The sequence below is a fragment of the Mesoplodon densirostris genome, chromosome 7 (genome assembly GCF_025265405.1).
Source record: "Mesoplodon densirostris isolate mMesDen1 chromosome 7, mMesDen1 primary haplotype, whole genome shotgun sequence".
In the NCBI taxonomy this organism is placed as follows: Eukaryota; Metazoa; Chordata; class Mammalia; order Artiodactyla; family Ziphiidae; genus Mesoplodon; species Mesoplodon densirostris.
In genome coordinates, this window is record NC_082667.1 from 105,551,664 (window position 1) to 105,574,699 (window position 23,036).

At 40.4% G+C, this 23,036-nt stretch overlaps 1 protein-coding gene across 4 annotated transcripts in view; it reads left to right on the forward strand.

Annotated features, from left to right (window-relative positions):
* DIXDC1 (DIX domain containing 1) overlaps window positions 1-21,472 on the forward strand; it is a 76,911-nt gene extending 55,439 nt beyond the window's left edge. For 3 of the 4 annotated variants that reach the window (XM_060103927.1, XM_060103926.1, XM_060103930.1), the window contains 10 exons: window positions 1,323-1,427; window positions 1,795-1,848; window positions 2,325-2,417; window positions 2,498-2,569; window positions 3,228-3,317; window positions 3,664-3,825; window positions 4,342-4,408; window positions 15,485-15,590; window positions 16,529-16,637; window positions 18,221-21,472. In XM_060103927.1, coding sequence (XP_059959910.1) covers window positions 1,323-1,427; window positions 1,795-1,848; window positions 2,325-2,417; window positions 2,498-2,569; window positions 3,228-3,317; window positions 3,664-3,825; window positions 4,342-4,408; window positions 15,485-15,590; window positions 16,529-16,637; window positions 18,221-18,301 — 939 coding nt within the window. In that variant the 3' untranslated portion in view covers window positions 18,302-21,472. The remainder of the gene's footprint in view (window positions 1-1,322; window positions 1,428-1,794; window positions 1,849-2,324; window positions 2,418-2,497; window positions 2,570-3,227; window positions 3,318-3,663; window positions 3,826-4,341; window positions 4,409-15,484; window positions 15,591-16,528; window positions 16,638-18,220) is intronic. The other variant, XM_060103928.1, reaches the window with a different exon arrangement.
* Window positions 21,473-23,036: the final 1,564 nt, after the last annotated feature.

Sequence of the window (23,036 nt, forward strand, 5' to 3'; positions counted from 1 at the left end):
GTCACAATGAATAACAGCATATTAAAGGACCAGAGAAGGTCTGTCCTAAAGAGGTTGGCCTAAAAAAGTTAGACTATTAACCACAGAAGTGTTTCCCCCCACCCCCCTGCCATGTAACACTTATTAACATCCCATGGAACACACTTTGGGAAACATTCCTCTGCACCACTGGTGCCAAGGGCATCTTAGACCACCTTGCCATGTACTGTCATGGCAAGGCAGCATATTTAAGAGTGGGCTCCCACATTTTCCAGAGCCTACACCATTTCTCTGCAGTCTGTAAAGAGAGAAAAATCAGGGCAAATCCCCTGTGATGCAGCTCCAGTCCATTAGTTCCATTTGAAGTCACCGTGGTTGGAGGATTGTGTCATAGCTGATCCTTTTAAATAAGTATGTACAACCCACCTTGTCTGAGGCCTGGTGGAAACCAAGATGGTCCAAGCTAAGAGAAAGATAGCCTAAAGCTTGTAGGATCCTATGACACTGGGAAGAGGAACCATCAGTCTAAGAACATTTCTGAACATGGAAATAGAATCCCAATCCTGGTCCAGACTAGGCACTGGAAGGCGGTGGAGGCAGGGCAGCAGCAGGGCTCTAGAAGGCAAGGGTGGCAGTGATTCCAGGGCTCCTATGTGAACAGGGTGTCGGACAGTGATAGGGCCCAGCCGTCTAGGACAAAAGAGCTCATCTAGACTGAGTATTTATAGGCCCAAGATACAGAGAAGAAAGCCAGGGAGGGAGGAGGGAGAGTGCATTGTCCAAGGTCACTGTCAGGTAAGCAAGTGGTAGACGTGTAATTTGAGACTAGGTCTGTCTGATCCCAAAGGCCACTTATTCTTCCTCTAGGCCATCATGCTGTCAGCAATGCAGTGGAAAGTAGGGGCAGGTAATGGATGGAGGAAAAAATCAGGTTTCCATCAGCTTGGTAGGACAATGGATATGATTTTCCTTTAGATTCTAGTGTCCTGGAAGGGAACAGAAAAATTACTGCTCATCTCCTTGTGGCAAGACCCTGTATTTTTTTTTTTTTTTTTTTTTTTTTGCGGTACGCGGGCCTCTCACTGCTGTGGGCTCTCCCGTTGCGGAGCACAGGCTCCGGACGCACAGGCTCAGCGGCCATGGCTCATGGGCCCAGCCTCTCCACGGCATGTGGGATCTTCCCGGACCAGGGCACGAACCCGTGTCCCCTGCATCGGCAGGTGGACTCCCAACCACTGCACCACCAGGGAAGCCCGACCCTGTACTCTTTTTGTCTCCCAGTTTAGTGATAACTGACCGATTGATGAGTTGGGACCAAAGTAGTGAGTGTGCTTTCTCCCCAGGATGCCTTGCAGCAGAGGCTGACTCAGCAGGACACGTCAGTCCTTCAGCTCAAACAAGAACTGCTGAGGGCAAATATGGACAAAGATGAGCTGCACAACCAGAACGTGAGTTGAAAGAGTGAACTTGGACTTCATTGAGCCCCAGGTAGCAAAGTAGGATACAGTATAAAGTCCGTTTAGATCTATTCCCCATCAGACTCCTCTCTGTTCCTAGGTGAAAGCCCATGCCACACTGGCCTCGAGCCCTTCAACTTTGAGGGCACTGAGACACTGAGGCTGCATTGTGCTTCTGTAGTCTGATTATCTCACTGAAGAGGTGGAGAGCAGCTGTGTGTTTTTACCATAGTCATGCCCTCTCTGTGCTGTATGCTGTAACTGCCAACATCAACTCCAGTTACTAAGTAGCTGGTTTCCTACTGGATTGGCAGACAATACTTCCACACCAGCGAATTCTTTCTTACTCTTCTTGCAGGTGGATCTGCAGAGGAAGCTAGACGAGAGGAATCGGCTCTTGGGAGAATATAAAGTAAGAATGTATATCAGTTTGGAAATTATTTCCATCTGACCTTTGGTGAACAGCCTATTGTTGCTGTTGTTCAAACAGCACTTAAGTACTCTGTTCTCATTCTTGCTTTCTACAAGGAAATCCTTTTCTGAGTTCCCTTGATCCAGTAACCCTGAAGGTAGATAGCATGGCTAGGAGCAAGAACACAGAACTAGGAGTCTGGAAACTTCACTTCAGTCTTAACCTTTACCTCTAGCTAGCATGGACGGCATGCAGTGGTCCTCCTGCTAATGGTAGTTCCCGTCCTCCTTCCCTTTCCCAGAATCCTTTGCTCCATGTGAGGCTCCCATGGTATGTAACGTCTTCCCGTGCAGCTTGAGGAAAGGGCTGTTCCCTCTGCGGCTCTGCTTTCCTCAGGTGGAAACTGCATCACAGCAGGTGAAGCGTTGGATGTCCTTGGCTTTGCCGTGCATCTGAAGGCTGTGTCTCTGTTGCAGAAGGAACTGGGCCAGAAGGACCGCCTCCTGAAGCAGTACCAGGCCAAGTTGGAGGAAGCACTTCGGAAACTCTCTGAGGCCAGTTACCAGCAGGTGGGGACACGTTCCGCCACGGACTTTCCTGCCCCTGTGACCTGAGCAAGTCCTTTTCTGATGGAGTGTCTGATTTGCAGGTGGATCTGGAGCGGGAGCTGGAACACAAAGATGTCCTTTTGGCTCACTGTATGAAAAGAGAGGCAGAGGAGGTAACCTTCCACTCGGGGTCTCCCTCCCATGTTTACAAGGGCAAAGAGGGAGACTCTGTTATCGACTCGGGGCTGAACCAACACCACAGGTCAGTTTGTCAGGAGGCGATTTGGCGAGGCACTTACAAGTGCGGGTTCTGGGATAAGAAAGTCTGGTTTCAAATTCCAGCTCTATTACTTTCTTACCATTGTGTACCTTCATTTGCTTCGCTTTTGAACCTTAGAAATAACGTTCATCTGGAAAATGACAGTGGCCTTCTCTGCCATTATGAAGAGTACATAAGATAACCCATTAAGTTACTAAACACAGTCCTGGTAGATCCACCTGGCACAGAGTTAGGCTCAAAAAATACTAGTCATTGTTCTTTTTTGTTCTATTACTGAAGCAAAGGCAGGAGATGCTGGAGCAGCATTCTCAGGCCCTCCAGGGGCCAGGCAGAGGCTAGGTTGGTGCCTCCAGGCGAGGTTTTCATTTTGTTCACTCTGCGTTCAGTGGTGCCTTCTGAGTGTCAAGCATTGGTGATATAGCAGTGAACAAAAGGGAAGAAAATCTCTGCACTGTGTCAGGAGGTGACCAGTGTAAAGAGGAAAAATAAGGTGGGACACCTTACTTTGGAATTCTCCATTATACAAGCATCATTTCTTCTTGCCGCTATAGGTGACCCACTGCAGCAGTCACAACCCTCAAAGCAATGGTTTTCTCCTTCCAGTGGCAGGAAAAGGAGCTGCTTCAGTCACTCACAGAGGGGTAGGTGCTTAGGATTTGAGTGCAGACTTGCCACTTCCAGCCAAAACCAGAAGAGTACCCTAGCCATCGCCAGTGGAGTAGGCCTTTCATATCCCCATTCCCCAATTCTTGCATCTGTTGGGTGTGTAAAGTTGTGAGGCACTTACTATCCAAAATTAAGAATTAGTGGGCAAACAGTGGGCTTGTATCTGTGGAGGAAAATTTTCTACAGTTTACACCTCCTCCCTCAAAAATAAAAGATCTCTTCTGGAAACCTCTCCCCTGTATCTTCTTAAGCCCAGCAGTTGGGATGTGGTTAATAACATGGCAGCGTGCCGTGCCAGCAGCACCACATTTTTGCCCACAGAGCAGCGACCTTCAGCTTGTTCGGGATGCCCTCCGCAGCCTGCGCAACAGCTTCAGTGGCCACGACCCTCAGCACCACACCATCGACAGCTTGGAGCAGGGCATCTCCAGCCTCATGGAGCGCCTGCACGCCATGGACACCCAGAGGAAACAGGACAGAAGGGTAACCCTCTTTCGGTGGTGTTTCTCTTATTCCCCCAAAGAAGCTTGGTCTTATCAATTTTAATGTAGATGAAGGCAGTGCTAAGATATAAGACCCTGCTGAAGGTTACAGTTGCTTTTCTCTTTGGTTTTCCTCTCTGGGGAGCTGACTGTTCATCATGGTATGACAGTCCAGGGAGGGAATTCACCGGTAACTCTTGCTCTTGGCAACTGTGTAACTGTCTAAGGAATTGTGGTTCTTGACCCACAGGGGTCCCTTTACTGCTTATTCTCTGTCTTCTTCCCCCCGAATGAACTTGGCATTATATATGGGAAATACGTGGGGAAAACATTGGAAACTAAAAAGCTTTTTATAAATGTACATTTTTATTGTTAGGATAAACATGTCCAATTTTATATACTGCGGAAAAAGATGTGGTAGAAAAGTATATATTTTAGGTACACTTTTAGGATTTATATTTCTTGGTTGAATTCTCCCACTGATTATAACTCTCGTGATTTTCGTGTGGCTCCCTAGGTTCGGGTCAAGTCACCCAGAACTCAAGCAGGTAGTGAATACCGGGAGTCCTGGCCCCCTATTTCAAGTAAGTACTCATTATTGCTCAGTAAGGACTCCTAGCATATTAGGTCAGAAACTTAGTATTTTTTATGCTACTGATATTTTGGGGATAGAGTTTTTCTTGTAGTACTTCATTCTTGTAATATGTTGTTTCTGTAGCAATACTAGAATTGAGTTATTTCTAGGACTGTGAAGACCCATAACATCATCATCACCACCACCGTTACCCCGAGTACCATTTGGCCACGTGCAAGGTGCTGCTGATTCAGAGAGGCTAAAATATCTTAAATAAAATATCTTTGGAAATATACAAGCTCAAAATAGTTACACCAAGCAAAGTAAAATATAAAAAAAAAACCCACACATACAAATCACCCTAAAGTTCCAAATAGCACAGAAAATTTCCAGTTCTTCCTAGAGGCAAGAAGTTTAATTTCTTTGTGGACTGTCATTAAAACTTTGAGTGCAGGGCTTCCCTGGTGGCGCAGTGGTTGAGAGTCCGCCTGCCGATGCAGGGGACACGGGTTCATGCCCCGGTCGGTCCGGGAAGATCCCACATGCCGCAGAGCGGCTGGGCCCACGAGCCATGGCCGCTGAGCCTGCGCGTCTGGAGCCTGTGCTCCGCAACGGGAGAGGCCACAACAGTGAGAGGCCCGCGTACCACAGAAAAAAAAAAAACCAACAACTTTGAGTGCATAGGTCACTCAGTTTGTTTTAACCTGCCCTGTGCCCACTCATTACATCTTTTTGCCTTGTTAATTCTGACAGGTTGGAAATCTACCCTGCCTAGTAATTTCTATTTTACTTTGTATCTTACCTTTTGGTCTAATAGCATTCACGTTTTCTTACCTTTTATAGTTTACCCAGGCCTAATCTTAAAGTATCTAAATAATAATTTTTAAAAACCAAATAGTTAAAGGCTGACCATACCAGATTTATATGTTAAATATATAATTTTTAAAACCACATTAATAAACAAAATCTAAAGTAAAACATTTAAAGCATTTGCACAAATATGAAAGGTAAAATATTTTTTTGTAGAGTAGATAAGATAGCATTCTCAAGCCTCCAGATATCTTTTCCTCTTGAATGAGATCTTTACACTGGGAATGAAACAGATTACGTTAGTACCAAAATTAGTTTCAGTTTCTTTTTCTAGCATTGTTTTGACCCAGTCATTTCTGTTTTCTTGATAGGGTTTTTATTTTATTGTTATCCTCTTCAGTACTTCCTTTAGGTTAGTATAAACTGCCAATGTACGTAAGCTAAATATTTGGAAATTATTTTTCAGAAGTCTAATAAATTTCTCCCTCCCTGGAATAATTCTCTTGTGTATATGAATTACTTATTTAAAATACTACAAATAAATTCAGAGCTTCTTATAAACTACGGTGTTAATCTAATATCTATATTTACAAAGAAGCTGAAATGTCTCTCATCTAGAAATACAAACACTTGTGTAACTTGCTAGCCCTCTAGCTACTGGCTTACTTCTCTTATTCCCCTAGGTCAAACTTCTTGAAAGAATAGTCTGCAATTGCTCTTTTTTCATCCTTACCTCGCATTCAATTCTTAATCCACTAGTTGGACTTTTACTCAGTTACTCCACTTAGTGTTCTTTTTGTTGGATCACTGTTGACTTTCTCGTTGCCTAATCAAAGTGGTTACTTTTCATACCTTATCTTCCATAGACTTTTCAAAAGCATTTACTATTCTTGAAGAGTCTTCTTCTGGAAACCTTTTTCTCCTTTAACTTCACTACCAACCAGTTATTCATTCAAGAGATATTTACTGAGCATCCATTATGTAGCACCCTTGTTAGGCACTGGAGGTATAGAGATGAACAAGATGGACTTGGTACTTGCCCTCACTGGATTGTAGTCTCATGAACTAGGTACAACCTCCTCTTCTTCTCCTTCTCTGTCTAACCCTTGAATGTGCCCTGAGATTCCACTAAGGTCTAGACTTTGGTCTTATATTCTTTATAGGTGATCCCTTCTACTTCCATGGCTTCAGCTACTCTCGTGTGCCAATTATTCTTAAACTTTCATCTCTAACTCCAAACCTTTTCTGAGCTGAATTCAGGACTATATTTTTGAATGCCAACTGGATATCTCTCTAGATTGAAAGGCACTTCAAACTCATGTGCAAAACTGGACACAAAACAATAGCGTGGGAAAAAGATGGAGTATAGAATCAAACAGATCTGGGATGCACTTGTAGCTATCAGCAGAGTATATCATGGGCAAGAGTATTAATTAATGTTGTATTTTAGTTTTCACATTTATGTAATGGAGATAATCGTGAAGGATTATGAGCATTAAGTACAATATTATATGCAAATAATCTGGTGTTGCGTGTGGCATCTGAGATATGCAAGGCTATGCTCTTTCTCCTTTTCACTACAGTCAAATCTCCTAAAAGAGTAATCTTCTCTCTGAACCCACTTCCTGTCTTGCCATTTACTCTTAAGGAAAAACAACAACAATAATTATTTAAAAAGTAATACAGTAGACTAGTGGAATAGAATTGAGAGTTCAGATAAAACCCATACATCTGTGATCATTTGACCAGCAAATAGTATCTTCAATAAATGGTGTTGGGACAACTGATACCTACATGCAGAAGAATAGAGTTTTACCCCTACCTCACACCATGTACAAAAATTAACTCCAAGTGCATTATTGACCTAAATACAAGGGTTAAAACTATGAAACTCTCAGAAGAAAACACAGGGGGGAATATTCATGACCTTGGATTCTTAGACATCAAAAGCATGAAAAAATAGAAAAATTGGACTTCATCAAAACTGAAAACTATTTTGCATCAAAGGACATTAACAAGAAAGTGAAAAGATGACCAGAATAGGAGAAAATATTTGAAAATCATATATCTGATAAGGGCCTGGGATGAACCATATATAAAGAACTCTTACAGCTTAATAACAAAAGACAGAAAAATCTGATAACAAATGGGCAAAGGACTTGAATAGACATTTCCCTAAAGAAGATAAATAGTTGACCAATAAACACATGAAAATATGCTTAAAATCATTAGTTATTAGGGAAATGCAAACCAAAACTAGAGTGAGATACCATTTCATGCCTACTAGGTGGTTCCAAAAAAATGGAAAATAACAATTGTTGGTAAGGATGTGGAGAAATTGGAACCCTTATACATTGCTGGTGGGGATGTAAAATGGTACAGCCACTGTAGAAAACACTTTGGTGGCTCTTCAAAGAGTTAAACATAGAATTACTCTATGACCTAGCAATTCCATTCCTAGGTATATACCCAAAAGAATTAAAAGCAAGTGTTCAAAAAAGAAAACTTGTACACATAGGTTCATAGCAGAATTATTCACAATAGCTAAAAGGTGGAAGCAAGCCAAATGTCCATCAGTTGATGAGTGGATAAACAATTTCTTATATATGCATACAATGGAATATTATTCAACCATAAAAAGAATGAAGTACTGATACCTGCTACAACATTAATGAACCTTGAAAATGTTAAGTGAAAGATGCTAGACACAAAAGGGCACAATTTGGATGGATCCTTTTATATGAAATGTCCAGAGTAGGCAAATCCATAGAGACAGAAAGTAGAGTAGATTAGACAGATGTCAGGATTAGGAAGGGAGTGACTGTTTAATGGGTACAAGATTTCTTTTAAGGAGAATGAAAATGTTCTGGAACTAGATAGTGATGATTACACCACACTGTGAATGTACTAAATGCCACTGAAGTGTACACTTTAAATGGTTAAAATGGTGAGTTTTGTGTTATGTGAATTTTACCTCAATTTTTAAAAAGTGAATTTTTAAAAAGACCTGGAAGGAGCCTTGTTCCTATGCTAACAGAAAGAAAAGGTTGAATAGTCCAAAATACCATAACTTTCTTGAATCCATCAGAGAAATGAAATCAGAGGGTGGCTAACTAGCCAGAAATGTAAACAGGTCCCTCAATAGACAGATAGGATACAGTACTTGCTCACTTGTGGCAGAACATGGGAGGAAGATGGGACCACCACACAAACAGCTAAGATTTTAATGAATTGTGAAAGGCTGAGCAGAGAGTATAGGAACCCTGGGGGCCATGAAGGCAAGAATAGTTTGCACCTACTTGCTGACTCTTCCATCCACTTCCATTTGAGTGCTTATGGCAAAGATTTTTTGTGGGAATAGAGTCTAGAGAAAACCTGTTTTGGTGGTGGAGGCCCAGAGGAGGGGAGCACCTGTCACTGCTGGAAAAATGTGAAGCCCCATCTGGACCTTTGTCCCTTAAAGAACAAAAGTCTTGAGCCACTAAGAAAGGGCAGCAAATTCTGTTGCCCCTGCCTCCCTTTCCCAGGCAAAGGTGGAGACCTATTTCAGCTAGGGGGAAGAGAAAAGGATGAAAGCACTCTTTCCCCCAGGGGAGTGGCAGGAAACTGTACTGGGCTCAGATCACTAGAGGTTGCCTACCACTGGAGAAAGAGTAGGATCACTGAGAAAGCCCCACCCTCAAGACTGAGGTTGGATCATGACAACAGAGAAACCCCCCTCATCCCTCACCACCAGATGAGCAAGTACTGTGTAAGAAGCAATAGCAGTCTGCCTCTGTGGGAGGGGCACACGTGTGAAGAGACTGACTCTGAGGCACAGGCACACAAGTGAAGTCTAAAGTTGAGGGTGGAGCAGGAACACTGAGGAAAAACCCTCCAGCAAACCAGCTGCCTTCCTAAACATAACCTTAGAGAAATTTGAAGGTGATGGTGTGCGGAAAGTAACCTTAACAAAAATCCCAATCCCAGCTCAGTTCCTGACTAGATTGGCTGAGCTGTCCCCACCAATGGCCGGGAAGTACAAGCAGTGTGCCCATTTCTAGACATAAACCTTTTTTACCTTAGTCTCTACTGTCTTACACATGATGTCTGATAGTCAATAAAAAATTATGAGGCATCCACAGAAGCAAGAAAAATATAAGCCACTGTCAAGAGTCAATAAGCATCTATTCAAGAGTAGACTCAGATATGACTAGGATGTTGACACCATCAGAAAAGGAATTTTTTAAAAATATATAAATTTATTTATTTATTTATTTTTGCTGTGTTGGGTCTTTGTTGCTGCACGCGGGCTTTCTCTAGTTGCCGTGAGCAGGGCTACTCTTCGATGCGGTGCACGGGCTTCTCATTGCAGTGGCTTCTCTTGTTGCGGAGCACGGGCTCTAGGCGCGCAGGCTTCAGTAGTTGTGACACGTGGGCTCAGTAGTTGTGGCCTGTGGGCTCTAGAGCTCAGGCTCAGTAGCTGTGGAGCACGGGCTTAGTTGCTCTGTGGCATGTGAGATCTTCCAGGGCAACGGCTCGAACCCATGTCCCCTGCATTGGCAGGCGGATTCTTAACCACTGTGCCACCAGGGAAGCCCCCAGAAAAGGAATTTTTAAAAACTGTGTTAATGGCTAAAGTAAAAATGTTAATATAATGCATGTACGGGTGAGGAATTTTAGCAAAGATACGGAAATTATGAAAAGGAGTCAAATGGAATGTTAGAAATAAAAATAAATATTACAAAGATGAAGAGTGCCTTCAGGGACTTCCCTGGTGGTGCAGTGGTTAAGAATCTGCCTGCCAATGCAGGGGACACGGGTTCGAGCCCTGCTCTGGGAAGATCCCTCATGCTGCGGAGCTAAGCCCAAGTGCCACAACTACTGAGCCTGCGCTCTAGAGCCCCTGGGCCACAACTACTGAGCCCGTGTGCCACAACTACTGAAGCCCACTCGCCTAGAGCCTGTGCTCTGCAACAAAGAGAAGCTGCCGCAATGAGAAGCCTGTGCACCACAATGAAGAGTAGCCCCGGCTCAACACAACTAAAGAAGGCCTGCGTGTAGCAACAAAGACCCAATGCAGCCAAAAATTAATTAATTAATTAATTTTTTTAAAAAAAGTGTGCCTTCAGCAGGTTCATCAGGGTCATCAGAAGACTCAACACAGCTAAGGAAAGAATCAGTAAACTTGAAGATAGGTCAATAGAAATTACCCAAACTGCAATACAAAAAGAAAAAGAGTAGGAGAGAGGTAAAAACAAACAACCCAGAGCATCCAGTAGCTGTGGGACAATATCAAATGGACTAAGATACAAGTAATTAGGATCCCTGAACAAGAAGAGATAGAACAGGGCAGAAGAAGTATTTGAAGAGATAAAGGCCAATTATTTTCCAGAAATGCTTAAAAACATCACACTACAGATCCAAGAAGTGCTGAGCATTCCAAGAAGTATGAATAGCAAGAACAACAACAAAAGAGTCAGATTGCTGAAAATCAAAGAAAGGAGAAAATCTTGAAGGTAACCAGAGAGGGGGAAAATTATTACATACAGAAGAACAAAGATGAGAATTACAGATTTCTTATCAGACCTTGCAAGTTATAGGATAGTGGGGGGACATTTTTAAAGCACTGAAAGAAAAAAATCTAGAATTCTAATAAAAAGCTAGAATTCTGTAGCTAGAGAGTATATATATATATTTTACACAAAACCAAGAGAATTCACTACAAGCAGACTTGCACGGCAGGAAATGTTAAAGGAATTTCCTCAGACAGGAAGAGTATGATATGAAAGAAAGTGGGAGATGCAAAAAGAAGTGGTTAAAATGAAGGTAAATATAAAAACCTTCCCACCCTTATTTTTAATTGCTCTAAGAGATAACAGGCTTTTTAAAGCAAAAAATGTATTGATGTATTATTGGTTTATGCCATATGTGAAAGTAAAATGTATGACAATAATACAGAGATTGGGATGGAGGAATTAGGACTCTACTGTTGTCACTTCTGTAGTTCTTACATTACATGTGATGCGGTAAGTATCATTTGAAAGCTGACTGACTAATTAAAGATGTGTATTTAAACCCAAGAGAGACCACTAAATTTTTGAAGAATTAAATAAAAAAATTAATTGTGGAGATAAAAAGGAATTGTAAAAATGCCCAATCCAATAGCAAAAAAAGTAAAATATCTCACTATTTAAAATATAGTTTACATGTTGAAATGGTGTATCCAAACTGAGAATCTGAACACACTGGGCTTTGAAGACAATACCAAAATATATACATGTACACATACATATATACATATATATACATACATACATATACACACATACACACTCCAAAGGTGGGGAGAAAAAGAGGATAAAAGAGAAAAGGAACAAAAAACATGGAACAAATAGAAACAAGGGAGATGATAGATTTTAAAAATAATCTGGTTTTTATTACATAGTTTTTTACCACTTACAAAATTATTGTTTATCAGCATCATATTAATTGGGAAGCAGCCTTGTTTGATGGGGAAAACATAGGTCAACATTGTGAAGATGGTTCATTCTCCCCAAATGATCTATAGCTTCATGTAATTCCAATAAAAATCCTATCAGGCTTTTTGTAGATATAAACAAGCTCATACTAAAATTTATATGGATGAGACTAGAATAGTTCAAAAAAAAAGTTGAGAAAAAATAAAGTAGTTGAAGGGCCACACTACCTGATTTCAAAGCTAACTATAAAGTTAGAGTAATCAAGACAGTGCAGTATAGGTGAATGGATAGACACATAGGTCATTGGAACAGAGTAGAAAGTTCAGAAATAGACTTACTTATATTTGGTCAGTTGATTTTCAACAACAGTGCAAAAACTATTTGATGGCAAAAGGATAGGCTTTTCAACAAATGATTCAGAAAAAGAGCATTGACCCATACCTCATACCATATACAAAAAATCAACTCCAAATGGATCATAAACCTAAATTAAAAGCTAAAACTGATTTATGATGCCTTTTAAAATCATGTATTAAATTTACACACACATGTATACACCAGGCTATGTTTCTGGGTCGTTTATTCTCTGAGGCTTTTGTATATGATTTTTATAGTATTGTCACCCTGAAACAGCAATTATCATTTTATCACATGAGTTAATGTTGAGTAAGACTATTTTTCCCTCATTAATCTTTTCCTGTTTTACTCGAAAAGCCTGTGCAATCCAACTCAGTCTTCTTCATTAGTCACCTGAAACTCCTCTCACTAATGTCATCAGTGACCTGTTTACCAAACCTGTCTTTATCTACTAGACCTTTGTGTGGCATTTGCCATACTCTTACCTTCAAATTCACCTAAAATGTGTACATAACATTTTATCGGTCAGCTTGGGCTGCCATAACAAAATACCATAGATTGAGTGACTTAAACAACAGAAATTTATTTTCTCACAGTTCTGGAGGCTGGAAGTCCCAAGATCAGGATGCCAGTGTGGTCAGGTTCTGCAGATAGAGGGCTTTCTTCTTGGCTTGCAGATGGCTGCCTACCTGCTGTGTCTTCACGTGGTGGAGAGAGAGCGCTCTGGTGTCTCTTCCTCTTCTTACAAGGGCGCCAGTTCTATGGGATCAGGGCTCCACTCTTATAACCTCATTTAACTTTAATCCCTCCTTAAAGGCCCTATCTGTAATACAGTCATATGGGAGTCTAGGGCTTCAACATATGAATCTGGGGGGGACACAACTGAGTCCATAGCAATATTATTTTCATGTTTTATTTTATTATATTATAACTGTTTTGCTATTTTACCCCACTAGACTTTGAGCTCCTTAATGGGCGGGAATAGTACCTAGTTTATCTTTGTATCTCTAGTACTTGATACATAATAGGCACCCAGTAAACATTTTAAATGGATGACACTTCTGTTCCCCTATCTTAGGTACTGGTAACTACCATGCATCTGTTTTCCTAGATTATAAATCTTAGTTATTTTTCCCTTTCCCTTTTATCCTTGATGTTCAACTATTTCCAAAGTACCAAGACTTTTACCTTCTAAAGCTCTCTCAAATCCATCCCTTCTCTAGCTCCAGGGCTATATCTTACCCTTCCTCATCTTTCAGATTATTTTAATTGCCTCTTAATGGGATTACTGTTTCCAGAATTTCTCCCGTCCAACCCATACTAGACCCATACTTGCTGCTAGACTGACCTTTCTAAAATGCCAGTCTGATCGTATCACTTCCTTTTAATATCTCCCCAGAGTTTAAGACTAATATCTAAACATCTTAGCCTGGTGGAGTCCTTTGTGATCTGGGCCCTGCTTACTTTATTATCCTCACCTTCCATTACTTCCCAATGTATTACTTACACTCCAGCCTTACTTGTTGCGTTTCAGTTTTATAAATACATGATCCATCCCTTTTCATGCCTTTACAAGTTTCCTTCATTCTGGGAATGCCCTTTCCAACTTCTATATCTGATATATTTCTTAGGTGCTTTGTTTAACAGTTCTCCAACTATGGGACCTTTCTGACCTCTTCCAGGTAGAATTAACTACTCCATCTTCAGTCTTCTTGTGCAGTTTGTACCAATCTGATTTTAGTGTATTGTAATTATTTATTATACCTGTCATCTATACTGGACTGTGAAATCTTTGAGGTCAGAGGCATCTAATTAATTTTATATTCTCAAAATCTAGTGCATGGCAAATGCTCAATAAATGTTTGTTGAATGAATGAGTGAAAGGATCAATCATAAATTTAATGATAAAAGTGAATATTTTATTTTATTAAAAAGCCAGCGTGTGCCAGGCCCTGTTCTAGGTGCTGGAGTCAAAGGAACATCGTGGCATGTAGGTCGCAATAATTGGCATTCTTTGAAAAAAATTCTGAAAACTGATTGATTGCTGTGCAAAGAGAGAATGGTCCCTTGTCTTTCTCTCCTGTATTATTCATCCCTCCTACTTCCTTATTTTAAACCCCTTCCTAGGGAGTTCCCTGGTGGTCCAGTGGTTAAGACTCCATGCTTTCAATGCCGAGGGCCCTGTTTTGATCCCTGGTTGGGGAACTAAGATCCCACAAGCCGTGCTGTGCAGCCAAAAAATCAAAAACAAAAACCAAAAAACCAAAAAACCCCTTCCTAGAACTGCTCTCTGGTGGCTGCCTGTTTGATTGGGATAAATGTGTAGAATAAATGAAGAAAACGTGTAGCTGGAATTGCAGGAGATATTTTAATAAAAGTTTAATTATTGTTTTTGGTCCTTGTGATAAAAGTTTTTAATTGGCCTTTTCTTCTATTCTCTTAAAGTCATAATCACAAATAACTCATTGATTAAATTTTTCCATAAGTACCTATACAAAGAATAGAGACAAGATATGGATTAAGAAATTTGAGTTAAAAACCCTGGGGACCGGGCTTCCCTGGTGGCGCAGTGGTGAAGAATCCGCCTGCCAGTACAGGGGACACGGGTTTGAGTCCTAGTTGGGGAAGATCCCAGATGCTGCAGAGCAACTAAGCCCGGGCGCCACAGCTACTGAGACTGTGCTCTAGAGCCCGTGAGCCACAACTACTGAGCCTGCGAGCCTAGAGCCCGTGCTCCGCAACAAGAGAAGCCATTCCAATGAGAAGCCCACGCATGGCAATGAAGAGTAGCCCCTGCTCACCGCAACTAGAGAAAGCCTGCACGCAGCAATGAAGACCCAACGCAGCCAAGAATACATAAATTTATTAAAAACAAAACAAAACACGGGGACCAACACATATAGATCCTATGTAGCTAAGGGATAAAAGTAGACTTTTTGCCTTTTAGACTGGAAATATAAGGCCTCTTGGAATCTGAGTTTCTACGGTTACTTTGCTTCTGTGTTTCTTGTTCCTAATCATTTGTCTTTTCATGAAGTGCATGTGCATTCTCTACCACTGACCTCCGCAGTCAAAATGCTGGCAGTGTCTGCAGCTCCTGCTGTGTGTCCATTCTGCCCTAGCTGAAATCTTGCCTGGCTTCTCTGACCTCTTTTGACTCTTGGCAACAGTGCCTGTCAGAACAGTTGCTGTTCCCCTGTTAGAATCACCTGGGACGGGTGAGAAATGATGGTCCTTGTGATAGCATCCATGTCCGAAGCACCTCTTGTCTTAAGTGGCCCCAGTGGTGACTTCCTGTGGGTCACACACCCTGGGGACAAGGTGTTTGGCAAGAGTGCGAAAACTGTGCTATGACCTCAGGCAGCTTCATTCTCCTGGGGCATTTTGAATAACTAGAAATGATGGGTCGTTGGAAGCAAATTGAATGTTCTGACCACAAAGTCTCTCTCTGATTGCAGAGTTGCCTCACTCACAGAGCTCTCCAACTGTCAGCAGCGCCTGCACGAAGGTGCTCTATTTCACTGACCGGTCACTTACGCCCTTCATGGTCAATATACCAAAGAGGTGAGATTCTGGGATTATTTCTCCTTTAAAAAGGACAGGAAGGCAGAATCATTCGTTACTGCCCATCTAACCAGCTGTAAGGTGTTTGAGAAGCAGTGTAGTGAGAAGGGCACAGGAGATAGAATAGAGATTCAAGTTCTAGTTTCACCACTAACCAGTGGCATTACAAGGTACAGACACAATAACAGTGCTTCCAATCCTGATATGCAAAGATGCTCTAAGTTAGGAATAACAGTTTTTTAAGTGTTCAAAATAGCTTCTGCTGATAGCTTTGGATTACAGCCTGGCATTCCAGGGCTACTTATTACTCATTGGTCTTTGTTACTATTTGAGGACTGCAGCTAACCTGTAGAGAATTCATGTTAAAAACCTTCAAACACTCAATTAATATACTCCCTTCTAAGGTAAATGGCTTTGAAATAAAGATTTTTAACCTCTGGAACCAACTTCTGAGAGAGGTGATAAGATTTCTCTTTCCTAAAGAGTCTTACTTGGTTTGTGTTAGAGGGGAGCTTTCTGAAGTAAAGATGGTGATACTGATTTAATTCTACCAGCCTATAGAAATGGAATTGTTGCAAAGAAGGAAATCAAGAGAACTTAGACATATTGATAGTTTAACAAATTAGATTTCAGAGACTTTGTGTCTTATTTTCAGAGTAAAACAGAAAAAAAGTAATTTGGCTGCTGCCAAAGCAATAAACCTATTTTAAATTCTCAGGTCAACCCATTTGTAATGCCATTTTCATTCCCTAATAGTGACTGGCTCCCTAACTTCTGCTGTTTCAGAATCGTCTGGTTTATCAAGGGTGGTGACCTAACAAGGCCACACTGTTTCTGCCTCCAGAGACTTTGGCAGGGGCCTGGATTTAAATCTAACATCTTATCTTTCCAACCTACTGATAAACAGTCTATTTTAGTGTTCTCTATTTTTGTTGCAGGTTGGGGGACGTGACACTGAAGGATTTTAAAGCAGCTATTGACCGGGAGGGAAATCATCGGTATCACTTCAAAGCACTGGATCCTGAGTTTGGCACTGTCAAGGAGGAGGTACAGAAGCCACAGGGAGTCTGGGTGGTATTGCTGGTTGTTCTTGAACCCCAAAGACTTCTACTCAAGGACTAGTACCTAGAAGTACCTCAGTTTCCTAACCAGGTCAGAGGAGTTTCCCAGTACCTCCGACCAGTTGATTACTCTAGACGGAGAAGGTTCAGGGAATGGCCCAAGAAGTTGATAGCTTCTTTAGTTCAAGGTCTTAATCACTCTGATCAAACTTGGATAGAATTTTTATTTTAAAAAGGAAAAAGTTTTGTTAGGGAAAATAAAGAACCTACATTGAACAAATGCTTGGCTTTGGAGTCTCTTTTCTATCTGTAACCAAACCTTAGAAAACTTTCTGCTTCCTATGTAGAGCAAAATCAACAAACTGGCATGAATATATGAAACTGTATATTGTGGTGGTAGCTTCTCATATAATGAAAATGAGGAAATTCTGCAAAGTCATCTGTGCTTATTCTCAACTCCTTGACTATTTTCTTAGCTTACACTTCTCTTTATAATACATCTGCCAAAAACAGACCTTTTTTTTTTTTTTTGAAAGAGAGTTCTGAGTCATGACGTATTACGAGTGCTCTCATAATGGTTACAGAATGAAAAAGGTTGGAAGAGCCAATACTTTATTTTGTAAAGATTTCCTGGACTTCGATGGAGGTCCAGTTGTTAAGACTCCTCACTTCCACTGCAGGGGGCACAGGTTCGATCCCTGGTCGGGGAACTAAGATCCTGCACGCTGCGTGGCACAGCCCAAAAAAAATTTTTTTTTCTCACTGAAATGTTTTAATAACCCTTTCTATTTATTAGTGGCTTAGGAAATGAATTGAACGAATGAATGAAAAGAACTGCATGCACACATGTTAAGATTGGTCTTCATTCTAACCCTTTCTTTACAATGCTTCAGGCCAAAATTTTCCCCTTTCTCATTTTTTAAATGCTTATAGTACTGCTTTCTTTTAAGAAGCCCAGAGTGCTCTATGGTTAGTAATTTATTAATTCTTATAAATCTCTATGAGCAAAGCAGTACTAGAGGAATGCTTTTACCATTTCATAGATGCAGAACTAAGGATATATAAGGCATATATATATATATAAATATATATATATATATACACACACACATACAGTGTTGACCTTTGAACAGTATGAGTTTGAACTGCATGGATCCACTTATATACAGATGCTTTTCAATAAATACCTACTACAGTATTACACAATCGGCAGCTGGTTGAATCTGAGGATGCAGAACTGTGGATATGGAGGGCCGACCGTGAAGTTATATGTGGATTTCTGACTGCACAGGGCCATCTGGCCCTGTGCAGTCAGAGGAGGGGGGTGGGCAGGGAGGGGGGTGGGCAGTGTCTCTAACCGCTGTGTTGTTCAAGGGTCAACTGTATATATATTTTTTTTACCAGTTATAACTTTAGGGACAAAACCAAAGGGACATAGGCTCTAACTCAAGGCTTTCCTCTATACTTTCTTATCCTTTATGTCTGAGATCTTCTTTTTATCAACCACAGATGTTTAGTGAGACTCCCTATCTTATAATTTTTTCATGGTGGCTTTTTTTTTTTCTCTAGGTTTTCCACGATGATGATGCCATCCCTGGATGGGAAGGGAAAATTGTAGCCTGGGTGGAAGAAGACCATGGAGAGAATTAATGCTGAGTATTAGATTGAGGGCTTGTGGAACTTGGCAGTCCCTGGCTGCTTCACTCAGGAGAGAGGACTAAAACCAGAATACACTAAGAAGTTTTTAGTTTGTGCTGCCAAAACAGAAGCTTCTCCAAGTGTGACAGCCATAGGCCAGTCCTGTTTCTGTGCCTGGCACATGTGGTACTTCAAGACCCTGTCCAAAAGTAGACCATGGGTTCTTGTGGAGTTCCTTGTCCGTGGGAACACAGTGTTTTATTCTACTCTGAGGACAACAAACCGAAGGCCTTAACCAATGGGGATGGATGATCCCACTCCTATATGGGCATGGCTGCTATTATCTGGAACCTGGGAACTGGATGTATCACTCCTGTGTGTTACAGTATTATTTTAATTGGCCTCAGTGGTTGCAGCAATCAGAGTACCAGCATTTGTACTCACAGACAAGGTGAAGGTACCAGCTTTTTTGCTTCCTTGCAGCTATTGCAAACCAAGAATAACTCGTAAGGTGGTACCAAAGATGAAAGCCCACTCTTCAGGAATTTTTTGGACTGGACGTGGATGGTGCTGAATTGTTGAATGGATTGAAAAAGGGCTGCCCATATTGTGCTATACACTACGCTAAAACCATAATTAAGTAAGACCTTGGGCTGCCTCTTGTGTCTTAACTGGTTTTGCAACTTGTCCTTTAGCCCACAGAGGGCATATTTCATGTACTGCTCATTTTCTCTGGGGACTCTTTAACGTTAGAGCCATTTTTTCCCCTTCCAACTGATGAACTTTGTGTTTGAAAGGAATAAGGAGCGAAAGTCTCCTTTCAAATCCAGGCGGGTATGGAAAGGTGCTGCTACCCATGTCCTCTTGACTTTCTTTCTCTCATGACTTTCTTTAGCTCATGGCATCTCCTTTGCAGTCAAAAGGAAACAGACCATTAGTTTCAGTATTTGTGATTGATAAGTACTGAGCATGAGTTACTGGTCTACCCCTCTTCATTTCAAGGCCTGAGAGTTATTTTCTATTATATATTTAGTCTAGGCTGATCCTTTGGCCACAGAAGAAACCATGGGGGCATGGAGCATGAGTTGTGAATGGCAGGGTTGATTCTGGGTGATAGCACCTAGAATCCTTTCTCATGTGCAACACTGTCAAGTGTAGAAGCTAAAAGATTTAAACTTTCAGAGATTACTTTATATCTTGAGTTTTCTCATTCATTCACCAAGCACCATCAACCAATCAGATATATACATATATCAGTCTGCCTGTGATCACCAGTGTACACTGCCAACCAGAAGAGTCAGACAGATCAGCTCTGGGTTCTTGACCTGTCTGTCTCTAGTTCATCTCCCCTTTTCAGCCATTTCAACAGACGACTGATCGGAGCTCCGAGATGACATTTTGTTGTTTTATATAGATGTGTCTTTAAGTTCATGTTTGGAGAATTCTTTTCTACTCATTTGCTTTTTGTCCAAGAACCATGTCTATTTTTATAACTTGAGTGAGAGTTCTGTATATTCTCACATTCTGTATACTAGATCCATTTTCTAGAGAACCCAGTTGCTTTTATACAGGCTCTTCTCTTCTTACCAGCCCTATGGTTTCAGAACAAGCTTTATTTTATTACAAGTATACTAATGACAGATTACTCCTGTTCCAATTCTACCAGCCATTTTAGTTATGGAGTTAGTTTTATGGAACCTATTTGATGGCTCCTCTAGCTGACAGAAGGAACTCAAAAGACACCTGATGTCTTTCGTGTAAGTTTACCTGGTCTCCTCCTACTGAAGAATGATTTCTCATCAGAAATGACTGGGAAAATTTGGGGAAGTCATTTATAAGCAAGAAGAATTCATTATGAAAGCAAACAGAAGAAAACAGTATATTCTCCATTCCTCCCCAGCCCCCCCCCCCCCACCAGGAAGTCTGGAGAAGAAGTCCTCGTCACCAGTTTGTCTGTTGCATGAATTTTAGTGTTTTGCTATAAGACAGCATGAGGGTTATCAGGCCAAAATTTGTTATTGTATTTTCAGTACAATTTATCTTGAACATCTGTCGCTTAAGTCAGTTTTACTTGTCAGTTTTCTTTCAGCAAACATTCTTACTATTATGTAGAATTTAACTTCAGAGAAAATTAAATCAGAGAAAATTTTCAGAGTCCTCTACCTTCTTTGTCTTTTATCTCTATGTCTTTTGGAAAAGGAGCTGCATGGCCTTAGTGCCTCCACAGAAAGCTTAAGTTGAATTAATAGCTCATTAATCTCATATGCCACGGGTGATAACTAAGCACCCCCATTACAGGATGGCACGCCAGAGTGCTTCTATAAAATGTGTTGCTAATCCTCATTCCAGTTTCTAAACAGAGGAGCCTTCTAGGAGGAGTGTGCATTGATTCATTCTGGTTTGAACTGTCTCCTATTTGATACACTAGGAGGCCTTTTGACTTATTCAGAGTCTTACCCCCTACTGGCATTTGTGTGGGATAGTCCCTCCTGCTACTGCTGAAGTTCTCTTTCTTTGAGAAAACTAAGGAACTAGAATGTTTAGAGTTCATGAAATAATCTCTAAACCTGATTTTAAAAATGACCCTCTCATAAAAACTAAGTTAGTAAAAAGCTCAATTCCTTAAACAGTCTTCATTTAAAAACTGGACTGTTCTCACTCAGTTAACTAAAGTAGCTGGAAGTGGAACACTTTACAACTTCTACCTAAAGAATTTAGGTTAAACCTACTTGGTAATATCAGTGCTGCTTACTGACCAACTTTCCAGCTCTTTTTGACCAGGACGGTTGTAAATTAAGGAAAATATCTTTATACTCTGTATTCAATCCAAGAGGACTCTAATTACTTAAAATCATTTAGGTCATAATAATAATAATTTTCATTTTTTCCATAAAATAAGCATTATGATTGCACACTCCTTCTATGGTCTGAATTTATGTAAGAGGTATAGCTTGCTTAAAATATATATGTAAAGTTATATTTTCTTAGAAACATGGATGTTTGCAACCATTGCTTTCAAAGAGATTATTACCATGTATTCTCTCTGTTTTACGTTTTCATGAAGATTGTGTTATACCAGAGGCTTCTGATTATCAAAGTGATAAACAGTTTTACCTGTCTGTACCAGATTTGTGACCTAATTAAAAAAAAACTCAGAAACAAACTATGAATAAAATGGACTTTGCAAACTAAATACTATTAATAATTTTCACTTGTGTTTACTGACTGAAATTAATCAAGAAAGCCATTTACATTTAGTGAAAGTAAATTTCCTCAAGTGATCTCCCTGCTAGCATGTTTACTTATTACTTGGGGAGTAATAGGATTACTTGGAGAGATAAGGATTACTTTATTGCTACAGGTATTACTATTGGTATTTCTAATGTAAGTGCAAAATATCAATAGGTTATATTATCAAAGAAAATTCATTTACGTAGCACTTCTTTTGACATTATATATAAATGTGCAAACAGGTAAGAACCCAAGACTCTAAACTGTATGACAAAACAGTCTCTAATGCAAAAGCAATAAACATTAACAAGAGGCTTTCAGGAATGTGTATTTAAAAGAACCAGAACTTCCAAATTAATTTGAAAGATGCCTTCCTAAAACTTAGCCTTCATTTATCACTTTAAATGTTTTATATAGCTAAATCTTTAGCCCGGGGTGCTTTCACTTGCCTTCCAATTACATATTTTCAACTATTAATTACAAGCCATTTTAATTGGGTTATTCCATCATTATGTTAAAATTAAACACGTAAAGAACTTTCACTACCAACTAATTCCTCTTTACATCTAACCCATTCTGTATCAGTAATATCATTCTACAAGTCTCAGGACTGATTCAACAAACCTAATTATTCCTAGCTTACCTCTGGGGTAAACTTAACACTCCTAGACTGTTTGACCTGTGCCCTCTCATGATTAAGCTACACCTGTAAAAAGTATATTCGAAATGCAAACTTGCTATGCACTGAAAGATGCAAAACAAGGTTTAAGCAAGGCTACCTAAGTAACTGAACAGCAAACTGAAGATCATCTCATACAAAGACTAATTTAAAGTAATTTAGATCCAATTATTCAAATGCAGTGGAAGTACTGTAGTAAGATATCTTAGCCAATTCAAAATCATTAACATTTTTATAATAATTTACAGTTACAGTGTAAGCCCTTTCACTAATCACAATTATTCTTACGTTGCTTCTTCCAGTTGTTACTCATAAGTAGTTTTACATTATTTTATTTTATTAATGTTTTGGCCACACCGTGGGGCATGCAGGATCTTAGTTCCCCAACCAGGGATTGAACCTGTGCCGCCGCCGCCTGCAGTGGAAGTGCAGAGTCTTAACCACTGGACCGCCAGGGAAGTCTCTCTACTTTTAGTATTTCACATGTGCCTTTCCATTTAATCTGGGAATTTTGTTTCTCAGTTGTACTCCCTGCATATTATTCTGCCAGACAGCCGTGCCTGCTTAATCTTTTCCTCATTTTTGGATAGTTAACGTTTTTCCAATTCTTTTTCTGTCATGAAGATATTAAAACTTTTTTTTTAACCTTGTTTTGGATGCCTTAAGGATACTAGAATAGGATTTGGGAGAAATGTGCAAACATTTTTCCCCTGGTTCTTTTTCCCTACTATCCTACCATCTCTAAAAACAACCTCCCGACGAATGCATCTCCTTCTCTTCAATCTCATTAATACTGAGATGTTAGACTTTTTAAAGTTTCCAATTTAAGTAGGTATG